Raw genomic sequence first — 21,187 nt, 5'->3', positions numbered from 1 at the left:
TAAATATTAATTATTTACGACAATATTATTAAAAATATACCCGTTCAATTTTGCACGGGTTGAAAACTAGTTCATTATTTAACTCCTAATTATTCATCCCTCATTCTTATCACCAAACCCCGTCCAACTCTTTTACTCTTATTTTATTCCTAATTACTACTCCCACTCCAATCCCCCAACTCCACATATGTCCTTTATCTCACACCCTTAATCTTTGTGCCCACATCAAAGGGGAAAAAAATAGCGGATTGGAGGGAGTATTATTTTTTATTGTTGTTTTGATGCATTTTAAAAATAAAATTAGATGAACAAAAAGGTTAGACATGAGTTTATACTTTATATTAGTACATTACTTGCTCCATTCTATTTAATTCTGTACATTTGTTTTTTAGACACTATTTATAGCTGGGGAGAATTTTCGATACAACTTCTAATATATTGCATAAAAGATAGTCATGTGAAATCTTATTTAAATTGTCTTACCGATTACATTGTGAATATCAAATTTTTGTAATTTTATTTTTATGTAAATAAAGATACGAATGAAAGAAAACGAGCATTGATAACGTGTATAAAGCAAATGTATATAATTGAATGTAATGGAGGAAGTATGATAATAGTAGAAAATTAGCAACAATAACAACACGTTTTTCTTAATTCATTAGAAAATAAAATATACACAATTCATTAAAAAAAAACATTTTTCGATAACCCAGTGTGAGTATTAGAAAATATTTGATGGAAAACAGAAAATGATTTAAAGGCTTGAAAGCATTTAAAGTTGGAACAACGAATTGTAGAATGAGCATCGTGTTCCAACCAATAACATGCAAAACATTTACTCCACATATGACACTATTAAATGGTCAAATTGACATCATTGCAGCATAGCGTGTTACACGGGAAATTAAAGCGCACGAAAGAGTGAAAGACAATTTATTACAATTTACAAAACTTGCAAATTAATATTCCAAGCGTTAGTATATATATATAAAATGCAATATATCACCATTTATTAGAGATTCAGATATTCCACATACACCATAATAAAAAGAAGGAAAACCCGAAAAAAAATGAAAGAATATTCAAGGCAAAAGAAAATTGATAAAGATGCATAACCATTATTTTCCAATTTCATGCAGTGTTGATGATGTGAGTATGTCATTCTCTTGTAATTTCAATACAAACACAAAACTAATAACTAAATAATATTATAATTTGTAACTATTAATTCAAAACATTAAAAAGATAAAAAGTGAAATAATTCATTTAGTTATTTATGTATACTTTACCTACCAAGTTTTTGAGTAAAAAGAAAATTAGGATTATTATAATATTTATATAAGAATTTTTGTAATTAATTTTCGCATTAATTTCAACAATTTATTCGAGTGAAGAAGAAAGATTTTGTGAACGAAAGAAAAGATAAAAAAATTATGGTAACATAAATACAAAGTATAATAAAATTATGGTAACATAAAAAATGATGGTAGAGATAGAAAGAGAAAGTGAAATATTCTCTGCAACTTTAACATAAATTTTAGCGCCGCACACACATCAATGGCGATCATGACTTTTTCTGATAATCAATTCACTTCTCTCTCAAAATCTGCTTACACATCTAAATTACCTACACCGAAAAACACAAAAATTCACCAAAAAATAAGTAGACGCAACTCAATAAGTAGTAGGGGAAAAATTGTGATGTTGAAACTGTGCATCATGGTGTTACACATGATGGTGGGAAGGGACCTACTTCAGCGGATGCGCAGACTACTAAGACAATGGGAGAGCTGATTGAGATTCCGGTATTGGATTTGAATGATGAAACTATAGTGCATCCGGACTATGGGTGGTCCATTTGCAAGGGTGGTCGAAAGATTCCAATCATGGAGATGATTGCGGAGGACGAAGAGCTATGTGATTTACTTCAATTTACTCATGAGGATATCCAGAAAGAGGTAGAATTTTGGAACAATTCTATTTTCTGTTATATACTGGGTGCTAACCCTCCATGGGAGGTAATTGAGGACTATATACACAGAGTATAGGCTTGTTTTGATGTTGATAGAGTGTCGTTTATGGATAATAGAATTTTTTTGGTTCGTTTTAAACAATATGAGAATAGGGAAGCATTACTGAAGTCTGGGTATTATATGTTTGATAATAAGCCTATTGTTATTAAACCTTGGAATTCTGATGTAGATTTGATTAAGGAGGTAGTAGACGAGGTGTCCCTATGTGGGTGAGGCTTTCTGGTATCCCTATTAAGTTCTGGGGTGGCTGTTTGTCACTCATAGCAGGGTTGGTAGGTAAGTTCGTTAAGAAGGATAGTGCCACAACTGATAAGGTTTGTTTGAGTTATGCCCGTGTAATGGTGTAACTCAGGATGAACCATAATTTACCTGATAATGTGCGATTCCTGGATGAGGCTGGTAAGGTGATTGAAGTAGGAGTTGAGTATGAATGAAAGCCAATATCTTGTGACATTTGTAAGAGATTGGGACATGACAAGGCTAAATGCAGGAAAGCTAAGCCAAAGAACTTGCCCAAATAAATGCAGCAAATAGCTAAGCCAAAGCAAGTTTGGAGACCTGTTAAGCCTACTCTGCCTGAACCTATTGTTTAACCAACAATTTTATTCACACCAGAGGGGTTTCCACCTCTATCAGTTATCAAGTCTACCCCTACTAGGCAGATTGTGAGACTGAATAGGCAGGGTTGGGGAACATGCATAAGGGTGACATGGAACTCAGGGCCTTATACATTAATTGAAGCTTTGAATAGATTGTCTACTCCAAGAAGGGGGGGGAGAGTAGAGGAAAGTGGTAAGGATCCCCCTTCTAATAAATCTAATGCATAATATTGGATTTTGGAATGTAAGGGGCCTTAATGATTTGAATAAGCAGAAAATGGTTAAATGATTTCTACAGAATAATGGAGTAGGTCTTTTTGGGTTTTTAGAGACTAAAATAAAACCTTATCAATTGTTGAAAAAAAAAAACACCTCTATTTGTGATGGATGAAGCTTTTCTACAAATTGTAGTTGGCATAGTCGCATAGAGGTGGGAAAATATGGCTACTTTAGAAACCTGAGTACTTTACTATTCAATTCTTATCTTATAGTGCTTAGCATATTCATATGTGGGTGGAATCTAGGACTGATAATAAGAAGTTTTTGCTTACTATGATCTATGCCTTTAATGGAGTGACTGAAATGCAAGAATTAGGGAAGTTTCTTAAGCATGAAGCTATGACTTGTACAATTCCTTGGCTATAGGCAGGGGATTTCAATATTGTGCTATCACCTATTGAGAGAATTGGGGAAAATTCAACAGAAGTGGATATGGAACAATTCCAGGAGTGTGTCTCATTGTGTAGTATGGATGATATTCAGGCCACAAGAGCCTTATTTACCTGGTCTAATAAACAAGAGCCTGAGGATAGAGTGTATATCAGACTAGATATGGTAATGGGTAATGAAGAGTGGCAGCAGAAATTTGGGGATTACATAGCTCACTTTCACCCTGAAGGGCTATTTGGTCATTGCCCATGTACCATTGTGGATAGGAAGGTTGACATTTCAGGTAGAAGGAGCTTTAAATATTTTAATATGTGGGGACAATCTGAATTATTTCAAGAGTGTGTGGCTGGTGTTTGGCAGAGAAGGTATTCTGGTACTAAGATGTTTCAAGTTATAAAAAAAGTTAAAAGCTCTGAAACCAGTGCTCAAGCATCTGAATAAGAGTTGCTTCTCTGATATTAAGAACAGTTCAAGTATTATTGGTGCACTGTTAGAGAAGATTCAGAAAGAATTAGTGCATAAGCCAGGGGATACAGATTTAATGCAACAGCCGTATATAGTGGCCTAGGAATTGAAAGAACTACTGAGTGTTAGGGATAGCTTTCTTATTCAAAAAGCTAAGATTCAATGGTCTATAGAAGGGGAGCTTAATACAACATATTTCCATAATCCTATCAAGAAAAGAATGATGCAGAATAAGGTTTTCTTGACAGAGGATCAGCATGGTAAGGAGTGTAATGAGGGGGCTCAAATCCAGGCTGCATTCTTGAAGTACTATCAAGGACTGCTAGGTGATCATACTAGTACTAATCCAGTAAATGAAAGGATAGTGAAAAGGGGTAAATGTTGTACTGAGGAATATTGGGAGATCCTAAACAGAGGGGTGACTGTAGAGGAGGTGAGGCAATGCTTGTTCAGTATCCCAAAAGATAAATCACCTGGGCCTGATGGGTACACAAGTTAATTCTATAGGGATGCCTGGGAAACTGTGGGTGAAGATGTATGTGCTGCTGTTGTGAACTTTTTTGAGTTAGGGAAATTACTAACTCAAATTAATGCCATATTGATTACCTTAATTCCTAAGATGGAGAGGCCAACAAGTGTAAAACACTTTCGTCCAATAGCATGTTGCAATGTTATTTACAAGACTATCTTTAAAATTCTATGCAAAAGATTATCTCTGGTGCTTCCTGAAATCATTAGTAGGAATCAAAGAGCATTCATCCAAGGAAGAAGCATCTTGGAGAATATACTTGTGTGTCAGAATCTGGTGAGACTGTATAATAGGGGAAATGCCTCACCAAGATATATGTTCAAGCTAGATTTGCAAAAAGCCTATGATATAGAGTGGAATTTTATTCAGCAAATGTTGGAGGTTCTGAATTTCCCTGTAAAGTTCAGGAAACTCATTATGGTGTGTGTCACATCTACTTCATTGTATTTGAATCTCAATGGTGCAATGTTTGGATACTTTCAAGGAAAGAGAGGGTTTAGGAAGAGAGATCCTATTTCTCCTTTATTATTTACTATCTGCATGGAATATCTCACAAGAATACTGGATTATGCTACTCAAACTTGGTTTTTAAGATATCATCCTATGTGTGGTGCATTGAAACTGAACCACTTACTCTTTGATGATGATTTATTGATGTTTAATAAAGGGGATGTGAAACCAATAATGTTATTACTGAGGGTTTTTTCTACATTTTCTGTAACATCTTGACTCAAAGTAAATGCCTCTAAGTCTGAAGTTGTTTTCAATGGGGTGTCAGATGAAATTAGGAATGATATTCTCCAAATATCTGGATTCAAGGAAGGGGCTTTGCCATTTAGATACTTAGGTATCCCTATTCAATCAGGGAGGCTGACTAGTCAAGATTGCAATATTTTGTTGGAAAGGATTGTTGCTAAGGTTAGGGGGATAAGGGCAAGGAAGTTAAGTTATGCTGGAAGATTGACCCTCATTAATTCAGTGCTAAATACCTTGCATAACTACTGGGCTTTATCTTTCTAATCCCTAAGGTAGTTATTCAAAAAATTGTGAATGTATGCAGGTACTATTTCTAGGATGGTGGTACTGAGTATCGGAGGGCACCGTTGGTGGCCTGACATAAGATATGTTGCTGCAAAAAATAAGGTGGCTTGGGTGTAAAAGATGCTGAGAAATGCATGGAATATAACAACTGTTGGAAAACTTCTGGATTGGATTCATACAAAGGCTAATAAAGTGTGGGTGGTTTGGGTTGACAATGTTTATCTGAAGGGCCAAGATTGGAATGAATATGTCCCTCTTCTCGATTCCAACTAGAACTGGAGGAATATTTTTAAGGTGAGAGTGTTGTTGAGTGTTGGGTATGTGAATAATGTGTGGCAGGATACTAGAGGATATAATGTTGGTTCTGGTTATGCCTAGTTACATGGTGTGCACCCTCCTGTCTAGTGGCGTAAAGAGGCATGGGATGCTTGGTGTGTGCCAAAACACTCCATGATAGGCTGGCTAATTAAACAGCAGGTATTGAATACCAAGCAAAAATTATTCAAGCTCCAATTATATGATAATGAAGTGTGTATTGTTTGTGGAGCTGGTAAATAGACACATGATCATTTGTTTGGCGACTGTCACTACTGTAATACCCACCCTGTTAGGGACCCGTTGACTGCCTGTTGATTGACCTTAGATACGTTTTAGACCTCTTGGAACTATTCATACAAGCGGACTTGGAACTTACTGACCTTTGGGAGTTGTGAACTCGATCTAATGTAGGCTACTCGATCGAGTAGTCTTGTGACTCGATCGAGTAGGCTCCATACTCAATCGAGTATGGCGGGTTCAACGTTAAGATATATATCGTGAAGTCGTAAAACCAAATCAGTTTTCATTTTCATTTCTCCCAAAACCTAATCGATGACACATCTTCTCCCTCACCATCTTTCAACCTTTTGGGATCCCTCACACTTGGAGACACCATGGGGATGAAGGCTTGAGTCGGGTCACGGTCTTGTCGCCATAATGCCAAGCATAGGTAAGTCATCATCATCATCATTAAGTTTCGTTATGGTTATGGTTGTTAGAAATAGGGGTTTCCTACTGGTTGTGATAGGTGTTGGTGGAGGTTACCTTGTCTTCATATGGATGTATGAGATATTGGCTGCTGATTACTAAAGGTAGGTTTTCCTACTCAATACTGTTGATTAGTTGTCATGTGTGGTGCGTGGTATTTCTGATTGTGTGGTAGTATTGTTGTGTATGTGGTTCGCGAGGTGCGCCCTCGGCTGAGTGGAGTCATTTTCGGGAATGGCTTCACGCCATTGTTCCGCCCCTTGTGGTTCCCGTCACAAGGGGGTAAGCATATTAATGGTCATTGGGTTATTCGTTCTGTGGTGTTGAGCGGGGCTTAGGTGGTAAGGCTACGGTCCCCACTGGCGGTGTGGATTACTAGTTGCGATTGGTAATCTGGCAGGACTATACCTTCGTGTTAGTCAGGTGATTGGTGAACTATTGGAGTTGGAAGTTTGTGCTTGTGTTGTACCATGTTTTGTATGTTGTTCTTCAGTTACTGACCTTGTGTGGTTTTTTCTGTGTTTCTTTCTTGGTATATATTTGCGGTGATCCTTTATGGTGAGCAGTCAGTCTTAGCAGGTGTTGATATATGGAGCTTATCTGGGTGCGTGGAGGGGCGGGTCTTTCACCGAGTTTTGGCATGGATAGTCTCACTGTAGTTATTTTGTTACATGAGTTGTATCTTTCCTTTGTTGAGTTAAAGCTTGTAATTAACTCTAATAGTTCTTTTATTGACGTTGTGATATTCTATTTCTCGGGCAACCGAGATGGTAATGCCCGTATCTTCTAGGGAAGGTCTTGTTAAGACTCCTTGGTAGATTAGGGTGTTACAAAGTGGTATCAGGGCAAGGTACTCGATCGAGTTAGACATACTCGATTTTGGAACCTGTAACCAATGAACATAATGAACATAGTGAGTCAAATAAGACGAACCTGGTGTATGTATGTTGGGAGCCCCTTGTGTATTTGATTTTGGGTGAGAAGACACCCTCGTTCCAAAATCCTGGCCCCAATATGCTTAAGCCAGCCACTTCGAAGGTGGATATTGAGTCAGGAATTGTATGAACATGTGTGTGATGTGCAAGATATGTGTATAGAGGTAATGTCATGTGTAGTTGATAGCGTATGTGATGCGTAATTGCTTTTATAAGTGTGTGCGTGAGTATGTGGATGGGACAAGTAGGATGTATTAGAAGCATGTGTGTGAATATGTGGTGGCATGTATGTTTGATAACTGGTTTATATGTTTTCAGTATTTGATAGTTGTATAAGCATGCTATCGTTGTAAGATTTGATATGTATGTGAATACGATATGTGGGATAAGGTATGTAATAGCAGATTCGTATGTTTTATGGAACGCAAAAGAGTAGTGTTATAATGTTTTGGTTGCGATGCTTTTGTTATATGTAAAGTAATGATAGTCGATGGTATTAATGTATGAGATAACTAGTGACGAGTTCTAAGTATGCCTTAGACTCCGGGCGAGTTGTTGTTTTGCAGGAACGGCCAATCAATGCATGATCAGCCGTTGGTTATTTTGATTTACTCGACCGAGTACGAGGGAGTACTCGGCCGAGTTGGCCTTACTCGAACAAGTAGGTGGGTCACTCGACCGAGTTCGTTAGAAACAGAATCGATGTTAATTATGCCAAATACCGAAACTCGACTGAGCACCCCTAATTCGATCGAGGAGAGGATACTCGATCGAGTACCTCAGACACTCGATCGAGTGCCACTGTTACAAAACACGGATTCTTGGAAAAAAAATCGGGGCTTATATCTTCCATTCTTCTCATTCATTACATCTTATTTCTTCTTTCTTACCCTAAATCTCTCATAAACCGTCCTCTTTATAAAACTTTGGTGAAATTTGTGCTTTTGTTCTTCCATATCGTCCTAAGTTCATCCATCTAATTAGATTTGCAAACCAATTCAAGGTAAGTTATTACTTCTTTCTTTGATTTTGATGTAATTAGAAGCATATGTTAGCATTTTAATTTCTGAAATTTTGATTTTTATGCCTTAAGATTGTGTTATAGTTGCTAGATTTTGATAAAACTCCCTTGAATCCTTGTTATTTGATGCTAGAACAACAATTTTGAACCTAACTTTTGATGTAATTAATCCCGGATTTTTGAGGGTTTACCTCCAAATTTTACATTTCTTTCATCTAATTCATCTTTAAAGGTTGGAAAAGGGTAAGGGATGCTAGTATTATCATATTTGATGGTTGATTCTAGCTATTTTCATCGAAAAATTCGTCTTAAAGCTCCATCTTTTGAGTATACAGGTTTGAAACTTTGTCCCAATTTTGCTATAAAAGTCGAATTGTTAAGCTTAATTTCGGTAAAAATCAACCCCATAATCTTTGTATAACTTGCTCAAACTTCGTATTTTGAGATTTTAACCTATCTTTTATGAATTGCAAAGAGTAAGGGAAGTTGGTAAAACCATATTTTGCTCTCAATTTTATATATTTTGCAAAGGAAATTCATCTTAAGCCTCGTCTTTTTCGTATATAAAATTTGAAAGTTTTCACTTTAAGTTTGTAAAACCCTATGTTTGGCTAACTATGTTGAAACAGATTCCGAGAGCAGCTGCCACACGACCTCAGAACAAGGGAACCCGAGCTAACACGACCGCCGCGGAGGAGGTAGGAGAGGAAAGTCAATGGCCCGCAGTTCCGCAGGTACCCCAATATCCGCCGGTAATTTTTGCTGACTTCAAGAAAACGGATGCCTTTGTGAACTTACTAGGTCGCACCTTGAAGCCAACATGGTGTATAGATGTGGGTTTGTTGGAAGAGTTAAAGATTGAGGTGGATGTCCGTCATATCTTTGAGGTTTTAGGTTTGGAGGGTTTGTATAGGTTAAGGAAGCATTCTTATGCTTTTCTGACCCTTGAATTCATGAGCTCCTTTTCTTATGATGTAGCTGGGAAGACGGTGGGTTTTAGGTTGATAAACACCAGCTTTTACCCGACTCTTGACTAGTTTGCTGACCACTTGAGGCTTACCCGGCCCAAGAAGGGATATCTTAGTGATGTCCCGACTGAGTGTGGAGCTAGTAGTTACCTTCCATTGCTCACTGGTAGCACTTCCCCTACCTCGATTGCTATGCTGATTAACGATGTTCAGCACATGGCCCTGATGATTTTCCTCCGATCCTTGACTTGTTTGTTGTATGGTAGGAAGGATGTGAGTAAGCTGAACTCACACGAGGTTATGTTGTTGATCTCTTATCTTAACCCCACCCGAGAGAAGCGCTTTTCTTATAGTGCCCCTGTGATGGCTAGGTCTTCGACTCGCCATATCAGTTGCGGCGCTATCACCACCCGTCTAGCTGAGAGGTTGGCAAACTTTGAGGCTTCACCTGCTCTCAAACCTATGTGTCCGGTTGTCCCAACCTTGGATAAAGACTACTTCATCCATCAAAAGTGGTTGCGAGTGTTGGAGGGTGGAGGTCTAGCTTGGAGGGTGCGGGGTGGGAGTTGGATGACAGTATGTGATACGGACCATCTTCCTGTGATCGAGCCTTTGGCGAAGGCTGCCCCTGATAGTGAGGAGGTTAACCTACCTGACCAGAGCTACTTGATCATCGATGACCTTCTTAAGGAGATGCCAGATCCGTTTGGGAGAGACCATACTAGGAGGGAGGATCAGGTGCCTAGGGAGGGTAGGGGACCTCAGAGAGCTAGAGAGGTTGTTGGAGAGTCACAGTTTGTTCATCAGGGACCACCTCAGTATCAGTACCCCAGCTACCCGACTTCTTTGAGCCCCCAAATGCAGGTGAGTGAGCTCACGGAGAGGGTGTCGAACGCTTTGGTGCTCCGAAACCTACATGAGATCGCTTATCTTCAGGGTGTGGGGACCAACTTGGCTCACCCGGTATGGTGGCGAGGAGTAGGGAATGATAGCCGTGTGTTTCACAGCTACGGGGTGGACCAGGCCACATGGGGAGCCCCACAGAGCAACCCTTATGGATGCCTTGCACCGTGGAGGAGCGGAGGAGACCCTGGGACGGGAGTTGCTGCAGGTGGAGGGTTTGGAGGAGGTACATCAGGAGATGGCACTTCAGGAGCTGGAGGTGATGATGAGATGGAGGAGGATCGTGGCGGTGACCTACCTTTTACCGACTGTTCTTTATTTTCATGCTTGTGTTAGTAGAATTGTGTCAGATTTCTATCTTTTATCGCGGTATTTGGATTTTTATTTGGTAATGTAATCGGCCATAAGGCCATACTCGTGACTAGTTTTTAGATCTTGTGTGTAGGTACAATTATTTCGGGAATAAAACACCGAAACCTTGCATATTTTTTTTGCTTGATGTGGCATTAGGGAGTATTCTGACCTGGAGATACTCGTTCGAGTACCCTGAACTCGATCGAGTACCATGTATGTTGCATTTTAACGAGCATTCTGATCTGCACATACTTGATCGAGTATGTCTAACTCGATCGAGTACCTTTCTCTGTACTCGATCGAGTGCCCCTGTATGTACATGAAGACCGTTTTTATCGTTTGACATGGGACCATGGGGGTATTTTTGTTGACCCATTTGTTGTTATTATGACCATTGATATTTACTCTTGTGCTTTTTACTTGTGTATGAGTTGTATCAAGAGGTATGCAGTAATAGTCGTTCTATGGGTTATGTTGGCATTGAGTTGGCCGCAATGATATTGACACGGCTGTCGCAACCCTATCAAAAATAAACCAACTGGCTCAACTAATATATAGTAGAGGTAAGTCGGGTATCGAATCCACAGGAAGATGGGAAAATGTATGCTAAACTAAGTCTGTCTAAGTAACCGATTCTTGGGGTTTTGATTGTTTTAGTTCTTAACTACGAAGTTGTAAGGAAAGAGAGAAGAGAAGAGACAAGGATTAAACTTAGAGAAATAAGCAAATAAAGAGAGATAGCTAGGATAGTCGGTTCACCATGGTTCTCTAGGAGTCAAATCTAGGGTCACATGTCAGCATAAATTCGGTCTGCAGGGTAGTAAAAAGGTCCTCTCGGTCCGCTATTTGCCCTAAAACATTACTAGCTTAGCTTTCACCCTCACTAGCATGCCCTAATGTTCATTGCAGGTCTTACCCCTTCCAATCTCTCGATCTAGGTCAGGGTGTACCAAAATTAACCAGCTAAATGCGTCGACTCAAGCAGCTAATTACAATTAATTGCAATGATTAACAACACAAACCTATTTTACACCAAACCCTAATCACCTACTATAATTCCCTAATTACCATGGCTCCCCTATGTCCTAGCGTAAAAGAATTAGCTATGCATGATAGATATTGAAGAAACAATAAATAGCATAACAAATAGATTAAACATCCTAATCAACAAAAAGACAAGAGAAAGAGAAATCAATAGAAGAGACAAAAACAAGAATGAAATTGCAATAATAATTAATCAAAGCAAAGAGTAGAAATACCAAATACAATAGAGTAGCAATGGAGGAATTAGGTTTCAAGAGTAAAGTTCTAAGAAAGGAATGAGAGAGAGGAGAAGAAGAGACCCTATGACTGCCGTCCTTGCTCTTATTTATTCCTAGATACAATTAGAATATCCGAAAATTAACTAAAGATTGCGTATCAAGCTAAACCTCTCGATTGAGTAGAATGAAATCACTTGATCGAGGAAAACAAGCAGCAAACCTCTCGATTGAATAGAATGAAATCACTCGATCGAGGAAAAGAAGCAGAAAACCTCTCGATCGAGATAACTAGGTGCTCGATCGAGGAACTCGAAATATACCTATCTCGATCGAGTAAGCTAAGCACTCGATCGAGGTCTTTCTTCATCCAAAGGAGTTCGATCGAACAGTTTAGGCAACCAATGTGGTCGATCGAGGTCTTTCTACATCATTTTTTTTCTTTTTCATTTCATTTTTCCAATTCACTTCTTCAATTCATACCACCAGTTTCAAGTCTTTCAAAGCGAGGCAAATAGACATGGATAACAGCATACCCGCAAAAACCACTGAACTAGCTTGACAGGACAGGCTAAGTTTGGATGTAGTTAGGGGGTCAAAAGGCAAATTTGGCTAATGTGAAGTTAATGGGTAGTAATGAAAGAAGGGTTGTAAGTTACCTCTCCACGTGTGTCACCACCACAAACTGAATGCATACAGGTAGCGAGAAAAGAGCGTCATGCATGTGCAAATTGATGTTACATGTCTTATAGAGAGTACTACTCACATGAATGTCACCAGTTTATCAAGCTCTAAATCTTAGAATGTATATGTAGCTTGCCAATAAGAGAGTCAAGTCTATTCGCTCAGATAAGTTTAAACCAAAAACTCGTAGATTATGCACATTACCATGCCAACGAAAATGTTAAAAACGTGCAAGGCAAGGGTAAAAGACTCAAAGTAGCATAAAAGTTTAACGTTCCGACTTCCGACTCAACCTAAATGCAAAAATAAACGTGAAATGTTTTTGAATTTATGAGATTTTTGAATTAAAGCAACAATGCATGCGAAAATAAATAAAAGTGCAAACGGAAATGCAACAAAAACAACATGCAGACACAGATATGGATCCATACCTCCCTAAACCAAACCGTACAATGCCCTCATTGTACCAAAAGTAGGGAAAGGGAATGCAAACTAAAGAGAAAAGAAGAGTGTAATCTCGGGAAACTTACAAGATAATCATGAAGTGGGGACCTCCCCAAACCGACCAGCAACATGGGAGGTCGCAAATAGCCCACTAACATCGCAGCACGCGAATCAAAACAGAAGGACTCGATCGAAAGGCAGCAATGTTCGATCGAGTAAAATGGGCATCAGAAGTTCTCGATCGAGAACAGTAGTTACTCGATCGAGATGTCCTCGTTTAGAGGTACTCGATCGAGGGGAAGATATGTTCAATCGAGTATATTGAGCAGCAAAAACGTTCGATCGAGGAAGTAAGGACCTCGATCGAACAGTCCACGTGAGATTCCTGCAAAACGCAACAAAGATTCTACGGGACTAACAAAATAGCTTAAATGTTAAGCCTATTGTTTGTAAAACTAGCATCTAAAGCACACAAAAATAAATTAAGAAGTTTTAAGCAAAGTACAATAGATTACAAGTCGGGTTGCCTCCCGGATAGCGCAGGTTTATGAGGTCCCGCACGACCTTTTGACTTCAATTATCTGGCTCATCTGGATTTTCGAAGTACAAAACTTCAACTTTGCCACCCAAGTCATTTGCTTCATAGTAATGCTTCACATACTGGCCATTCACTTTAAATCTTTCTCCCTCGAAATTCTCTAATTCAACGGACCCAAACTTAGTGGCAGCAGTCACTGTATAAGGGCCACACCACTTGGACTTCAGCTTACTAGGAAATAAGCGCAGTCGGGCATTAAACAGCAACACCTTCTGCCCGACATGGAATTCTCGAGGTATGATCCTTTTGTCGTGCCATCTCTTCGTTTTCTCTTTATAGATGCGCGAGCTATCATAGGCATTTAGCCTAAACTCCTCCAGTTCATCTAGCTGCAATAAACGGTTCTGACCACACAACTTAGGATCATAGTTTAGTTCACGAATAGCCCACAAGCTTTACATTCTAGTTCAACAAGTAAATGACAGGACTCTCCATAAACCAACCGATATGGTGATGCACCAATCGGTGTTTTAAAGGCAGTCCGATATGCCTATAATGTGTCATCTAGTTTAAGACTCTAATCCTTCCGTGATTTAGAAACTACCTTATCCAAACTCTCTTTTAGTTCCCTATTAGAGACATCAACCTGCCCACTAGTTTGGGGATGATATCCCAAACCACGACGATGTTGTACACCGACTTTAGATAGTATAGATGTAAGTTTCTTTTCTTTAAAATGCATTCCCCCATCACTAATGACGATCCTAGGGACACCAAATCGGGGAAAAATAATCTTTTTGAACATTTTAATCACAGTCTTAGCATCACAGTTAGGTGAAGCAATAACTTCCACCCATTTAGACAGATAATCTAAAGCTACCAATATATACCTGTTACCTTTACTAGACGGGAATGGTCCTTGGAAATCGATGCCCCAGACATAAAAAACCTCGACCTCTAGAATGCCATTTTGTGGCATCTCATGTCTCTTAGATATATTCCCAGAGCGTTGGCAAGCATCACAAGCTGAAACAAACACTTTAGCATTAGCAAATAGAGTAGGCCAGTAAAAACCAGATTGAAGTACCTTAGCCACGGTTCGCGACAGACCGTGGTGACCACCATAAGAAGATGAATGACAGCCTTCTAGGATTGCTTTGGTCTCCCACTGTGGAATACACCGTCTGTAGAGACCGTCTGCACACTCCTTAAATAAATAAGGATCATCCCAGAAGTATTGCTTGGCATTATTAAGAAATCGCTTCCTCTTCTGATAAGACAGGTCAGGTGGCTGCTCGTCACTGACAACGTAGTTAGCCAAATCTGCATACCATGGATCATGGTTAGTATTAGTAAATACAACAAATAAAGAATCATCAGGGAAAGAATCGTCAATAGGTAAAGAATCCTCTCCCTCCTGCTGCGATAACCGCGACAGGTGATCAGCTACTACATTCTATGCACCCTTCTTATCTTTGATTTGCAGATCAAATTCCTGGAGAAGAAGTATCCATCTCAAGAGTCGTGGCTGAGCTTCCTTCTTAGCAAGAAGGTGTCTCAGCGCTGCATGGTCAGTAAAAACAGTAACTTCTGACCCTATCAAATAAGAGCGAAATTTCTCCAACGCGTAAACCACAGCTAACAGCTCCTTCTCAGTAGTGGTGTACTTCACTTAAGTCTCATCCAGAGTTCGGCTCGCATAGTAGATCGCACTTAAAGCCTTGTCTTTCCGCTGGCCTAACACCGCTCCTAGTGCATAGTCACTAGCATCACACATAATCTCGAATGACAGCTCCCAATTAGGAGGCTGGATAATCGGTGCTGAAATCAAGGCCTGCTTTAACCTGTGAAAGGCAGAAAGACACTTGGCCGCGCTCAAATGGAGCTTAGATTTCGGTTACTTATCGTTAGGAGCACCTAGACCAAAACAATATTTATATCTCCACAAACAACTCTACTATTAGTAAAGAGGTAAGTAAAGGTCGGATCCCAAGGGACGGGTATTGATGTAGAATTTTCGATTGCAAGTAGCGGTGTCTAGGGGTGTCACAATTTGGGTTGAGATAAGAAGATCACTAAACTAAATAGCAATAAAAGTAAACAAGCAAGATGATTGAAATGAGATGTAAACAATTGATTAAAAGCACTAGGGTGTCATGGGGTGATAGGGGATTCATGGGAATTGATCATACAAACATATTCTCAAATTATAAGCAAGCAATTATTGTTGTGATGGATCGAGTTGCTTTATATCTTACAATCCTAGGAAGGTTTGGGTCCCGGAGCCGAATCGATTAGATTGTACAACACCTATAAGTCGACTTAATCCGCCCTACTCAACTATATGCATGGTCTAATGAGACTCGAGTTGGTTTATGTCTTACAAGTCTCATTGAAAAGGTAAGTGATGGTTGTAAATGCAAGGATTCATAGGCTTAGCATTTCATCAAACATAACATGTGCATAAGTTGAGATCACAACAAGCAAGCAAATAAATTATGAAAACATATTAGATTAAGCATGAATCATCCCCCATGTTGGTTTCCCCTAATTACCCATTAACCCTAGTTAAGGAAACTACTCACTCATTATCATGGTAAACATGCTAACAAGGTTGTCAATCATACTAACAAAGCAAAACGTGATGAATAAATGAAGATAATTAACAATAATTAAAAAAGAGATTAAGAGAATTATACCTACTAATGATTCCAAAATAAAGCAAAGAATAATAGAAGTACTTGATGATTGATGGAAGGTTGTCAATCTCCCAATAAACCCAAATAATCTTCAATTACCCAAAATAAAGGATGAACAAAAGAGAAATTAAGGAGATGAGATTTGTATTAAGACTTGATTAGAAGTTGATTACAAGTTTAAAGAGATATTAGAATGATATAAACTACACTAAAGATTGATAAGAAGAACATGCTTAGCTAATTAGACTAACGGGGTATTTATAGTGGGGATTAGGTACACAAATTAGGGTTTACTAAGGGCTTAAATGACGATTAAGTCCTTGAGGAATCTCTCCTCTCTGAGGAGATGTCGGTCTTTCTTTTTGCCGGTCTTTCATAAATATGCGCATCTTTCACGGAGGGAGGAAGAACACGTTATGGCTGTAACATAATCCGAGCGTCCAAGGTGTCGGGACGAGCGGATTGGGAGGCTTCTGGACGAGCGGATTAAGGGGAAGACGCTCAGATTGGGGTGTGGTTAGACGGGCGTCTTATTGGCAAAGACGCTCGGATTCTTCACGTGTTGGACGGGCGTCTTCTTGGCAAAGACGCTCGAATTATTCACGTGTTGGACGGGCGTCTTCTTGGCTGGACGAGCGTATCTCGTCACAACCTTTCCCTTCTTCTTTTCTTCCTCTTTTCTTCCAATAATCCTCCGGGATTTAGTCGGGGATGCAAGGATTTCTTCATCATTGCCCATCTACTATAATATGTATAAAGGCCTTCTAGTCTTGTCTTCTCTTTGATGCTTGGTCATTGGATTCGATCAATTTAGCTCTATTTTGCCATGAAAATGCAAGGTTTGCACTCCTCTCCTACCAAAGAAACAAATCCTCAAAGAATATGCAAAACAAAGGACTAAAGATAGTAAATCACCCAAATATGCACTAAAAAGCATAGGAACGAGGCTAATTCGGGGACTAAATGTGCTCAAATAATGGTCACATCAAATATCCCCAAACCGAACCTTTGCTCGTCCCGAGTAAAGAGGTGTCAAAACTAGGACCCTTATTTAAACTATCCTACTAATATAGCTGATATGAGACAATTAGCGGGTCTCACTCCGCCCCTTCAACTCACAACAAGACAACCATGAGGTAGGATGCCTTCTTGCAAGGCAAGGTGGGTGATGCGTGTCCTTAATATGATGTTTTACACCCTATTTTACACGCATTTCAGAGCTCATTTGTGTAGTTTAAGCTACTATTTTCCCTATTTCCGTCTACTTTCGTGTTTTTGCGTAATATTGCAGAAATGTGAAGAATCCAGCGGGAAATGAGCCAAATCCGTCCCCGAGTACTTGGCATTTTATTTGACATGAAGTAGTGATTCGGGAAATGAACTTGGTGTGCATATCGAGGCCCGAAAGACGAATTCACGAAGCTTTTGGAGCCAAGTACCTGTTGAAGTGGTCGATCGACTGACCTACATGGTCGATCGACCAGTGCGCGAATTCTAATGAGATCAGAAGCTACTGTTCCGCGATACTCAGTCGATCGACTGGCCTCAGTGGTCGATCGACCACTCCACGAGTTGATGCGGAAATTAAAAGGACGAGAATTAGGAAGCCCATTGTAATTAGGTTTTAGGAATAAAGTTATGCAAGTTATTCTATATAACGTAACCTGATGGCATCAAGTCTTTATCATCAGTTTTAGGGAATTAATTAGGGTTCTTTATCAAGTTTAGCATTAGATTTCAGAATAATTCATTCAATACAATTTAATTTCGTTAATAAAGCTCGTGCTTTGGGAATCTCCCTCCTGTTTTCATACGGTATTTCTCTGTTCCATTATTCAGTTTCGCTGCTTTATTTCGTTCATAGTTTAGAATTGCTAGATAGGATCCCAAAGCCAAATTATCGTTTTATGTTAGTTATTTATTTAGTTAATTTAATTATGAATTCTATTGCTTATTTTATTAATCTTATTGCTGTTATTATCAATATCATGAGTAGCTAAATCATTCGTGTTAAGATGTAGGAGATCTGTAGGTTAGACGACTTCGACATAGCAACCTGTCGTCGGGCTCTGGTCGATCGACTGGGTTAGTTGGTCGATCGACTGGGGCCGTGTTAGATTAGTTTCGTTTTAATTAATTTAATTGCTAAATTTGACGAATCGAGTGCACGCGACTAGTTGAATGCTTAGGAATTGACCGACCCGATAAGATCGAAAGATAGGGGAGGGAGATAGACTACCTAATTAAGACGACTAAATTAATGAGATCGAGAGATAAGTTAATTTAGATTTTGAGTTTCATTAATCAAGAACGAAAGTTAGTATTGGTGAGATTAGGGACCCGTAGCTTAGGACGAAAGGTTGCTACCTGTTAAATTGGACCGAGAGGACTTTTTATTTTCCCGTCCAACATGCTTAAGACAGTTTACCTAGAGTTTCCGCCGTCGAAACTACAGTGAACCGACCATCTTAGCACCCTTTTAATATTTGATTTCATTCAGTTTCCTTTATCACTCATTTATTTATTTTAGTTTTGATTTTGCTGCCATTAGTTATAGATTCATCCAAAACAAACCCCCACACATTTGTTACTTTAGACTAAAATCAGACAACTTTTAATTACATTCGCCTCCCTGTGGTTCGACCCTGACTGCCACTAGCTATAGTAGTAGTTCGGATTATAAATTTATCTTTGGTACTCTACGACGGTATCAAATTTTGGCGCCGTTGCCGGGGAGGAAGCGCTAGTTTTAGTTGTTTTTTATTTTAGTCTGTGTTTCGCCTCAAGGGAAGACTGAGTACCTTGAGGCAGTTCTTACCATCTCCTTTAGTGTTGTTTTGTTAGGTCCTACAGGTCCTATCTACAGTACTTCAGAAGGGTCCACCCATGTTCCATTCTCAGGGGCAGCAGGTGGAGTTTTGTGGGAGATGCGGCGGAGAGGGACACATAGCTGATGCATACAGGAGCCCTAATGAGAATATGTTTGCTTTTCATCGATTTAAGCACGACAATGCGTATAATTACGCTCTTACTTCACCGCATCAACCATATGTGCCTCCTTATGTAGCCCCACCACCATGCACTCCGTCACAGCAAGAGTCGAATAATGAAGTTGCAGAGTTGACGAGTCTAGTGCAGCTGCTTATGGTGGAGGTACAGAAAAGTAATGCGGCGAATGAGGTCTCAATCACGGAGCTAAAATCTCAATTTGCTACATTAGATAAGAATGCAGCTGAGATACCGAGTCAATTTCACTCTCTGAATCAGCGTATTGAGACCGTACATGCAATGACGCTGAGGAGCGGGTCTACCCTTGATGGGCCCGCTATTGTAGAAGATGTTCCCGAAGTGATGGTTGAGCAAAGTAGAAAAGCTGCTGAAAAAGGGAAGAAGAAAAAGGGTGAGAAAAAGACGATCAGTAGTGATCACGGTCGATCGACCGCATCACCCAGTCGATCTACCACTCCTCATTCTTCAGCGACACTGTCTGACCTTTCTGATCATTCTGGAAAAAAGGAGGTCAGTCGATCGACCGACCCCACTGGTCGATCGACTGCTGATGCAGCTGATGACGAACTGTTTCGCCCTCCAATGCCAGATAACTTGAGGGATTTCTTGTTTCGGGGTGAAACGACTCCGAAATTTCCAAGGCAAGATCCAAATGCTGATGGGTCAGTTTCGGTTCCAAAGTATGACCCTATGACGGTTAATGGTTCATTTCTGCGACGGTCTGAAGAAGGTTCGAGCTACAACAAAGACAAGGTAGTGGATTTTCAGCCTAAATCCACCGACGCCAGTATGAGAGATCTAGAGGAGAGGGCTAAGTTGCTTCTTACAGCCCCTTATCCGGAGAGATTGGTGCCGACAAAGGAACAGGTATCGTTTAACAAATTTGAAAATGTTATTCGTAGTTTAAATGTGCAAGTTCCTTTCCTTGAATTAGTTAATCAAGTGCCTGCTTACACGAAATTTATGAAGCAGCTTTTGTCTAAAAAGAAGTCACTTGATAATGTGCAATCTGTCGCACTAACTGAGGAGTCATGTTCTTATTTGACTCACACTGCACCTCATAAGTTAGTTGACCCTGGTAGCTTCTCTGTTCCTTGTAATATTGGTACCTTCTCAATTGAGAAGGCATTATGTGACCTAGGAGCCAGTATTAGCGTTATGCCTTTGAGTCTAGCTAAAAAATTGAAATTGACTAGGTTTGCGGTCACTAACTTGACAGTACAGATGGCTGATCGTTCTGCGGTCCAGCCTATAGGAGTCTTAGAGGACATTCCTGTGCAAATAGGAAAGTTCTTTTTCCCAGTTGACTTCGTTGTACTAGATATACCCGAGGATGCTCACATTCCTATCATTTTGGGTAGACCATTTCTGCACACTGCTGGTGCAGTTATAGATGTTGGCTCAGGGATGTTGACCTTTAAAGTAGGGAAACAGTCCATTATTTTTGCCCAGACCACTAAGAAGAAAGATCCTATGTGGCCAGTCACTTGTAATACAATTTCTGAGAAGAAATCTTATTTTGTGCTTTCTGATGTGCCTGCCCCTATGCCTGTTTCTGCTATAACACCTCTGCCCCTGATTGGGAGCAAATTGGAGGAAGATTCTTCTGTTTTGGATAGTGCAGGAAATGGTTTGGGGAAGGAAGAGCCGCATGTTGCTTCAGCTGTGAAGGAGCCAATCGTTCAAAGAGGCGGCCTAGGATGTCTTAGCTATGGCACTGATGAGGAGCCAGATGAGGAGCCAGTCAAGGTGACGGAGTCCGATTTGGATTTTGACGAGCCAGACGAGGTCAGTGATTGGGAAGATGTCCGAGATGCTGATCCGTTGAGTTCTGCGGACGTTGGAGTTGATAGGAGTGCAGCTGAGGAGATGAGCACTGTAGAGGCTACCTCTTGTAGCCAGAAGCCGAGCAAGTGGGCCATTCCATGGCCATTCTTGATCAACTATTAGTTGATTAAGACTTTTACAAAAAACATTCATTTTATTGCTTTTGTTAGACTCTTTTTAT

General features: G+C 39.8%; 1 protein-coding gene across 1 annotated transcript; it reads left to right on the top strand.

Annotated features, from left to right (window-relative positions):
- The first annotated feature begins 1,784 nt into the window (after positions 1-1,784).
- Positions 1,785-4,268, top strand: LOC141595471 (uncharacterized). Its single transcript, XM_074415438.1, has 6 exons — positions 1,785-2,021; positions 2,172-2,245; positions 2,389-2,440; positions 3,281-3,669; positions 3,773-3,856; positions 3,899-4,268. The coding sequence occupies exons 1-6, from the start codon at positions 1,785-1,787 to the stop codon at positions 4,266-4,268; spliced, it is 1,206 nt and encodes a 401-aa protein (XP_074271539.1).
- Positions 4,269-21,187: the final 16,919 nt, after the last annotated feature.

This window comes from Silene latifolia, chromosome 8 (assembly GCF_048544455.1).
Source record: "Silene latifolia isolate original U9 population chromosome 8, ASM4854445v1, whole genome shotgun sequence".
NCBI lineage: Eukaryota > Viridiplantae > Streptophyta > Magnoliopsida > Caryophyllales > Caryophyllaceae > Silene > Silene latifolia.
Note: the sequence above shows the minus strand (reverse complement) of the source record. Positions and strands in the feature narration are given on the sequence as shown.

What these genes read in the sequence shown, in the direction of transcription:
- LOC141595471 (XM_074415438.1), top strand. Translation starts at nt 1,785, where the DNA reads ATGGGAGAGCTGATTGAGATTCCGGTATTGGATTTGAATGATGAAACT. An exon ending in GTGCTAACCCTCCATGGGAG is followed by an intron (nt 2,022 to 2,171) that starts GTAATTGAGGAC and finishes TTTGATAATAAG; the next exon opens with CCTATTGTTATTAAACCTTG. An exon ending in ACAGATTTAATGCAACAGCC is followed by an intron (nt 3,857 to 3,898) that starts GTATATAGTGGC and finishes ACTGAGTGTTAG; the next exon opens with GGATAGCTTTCTTATTCAAA.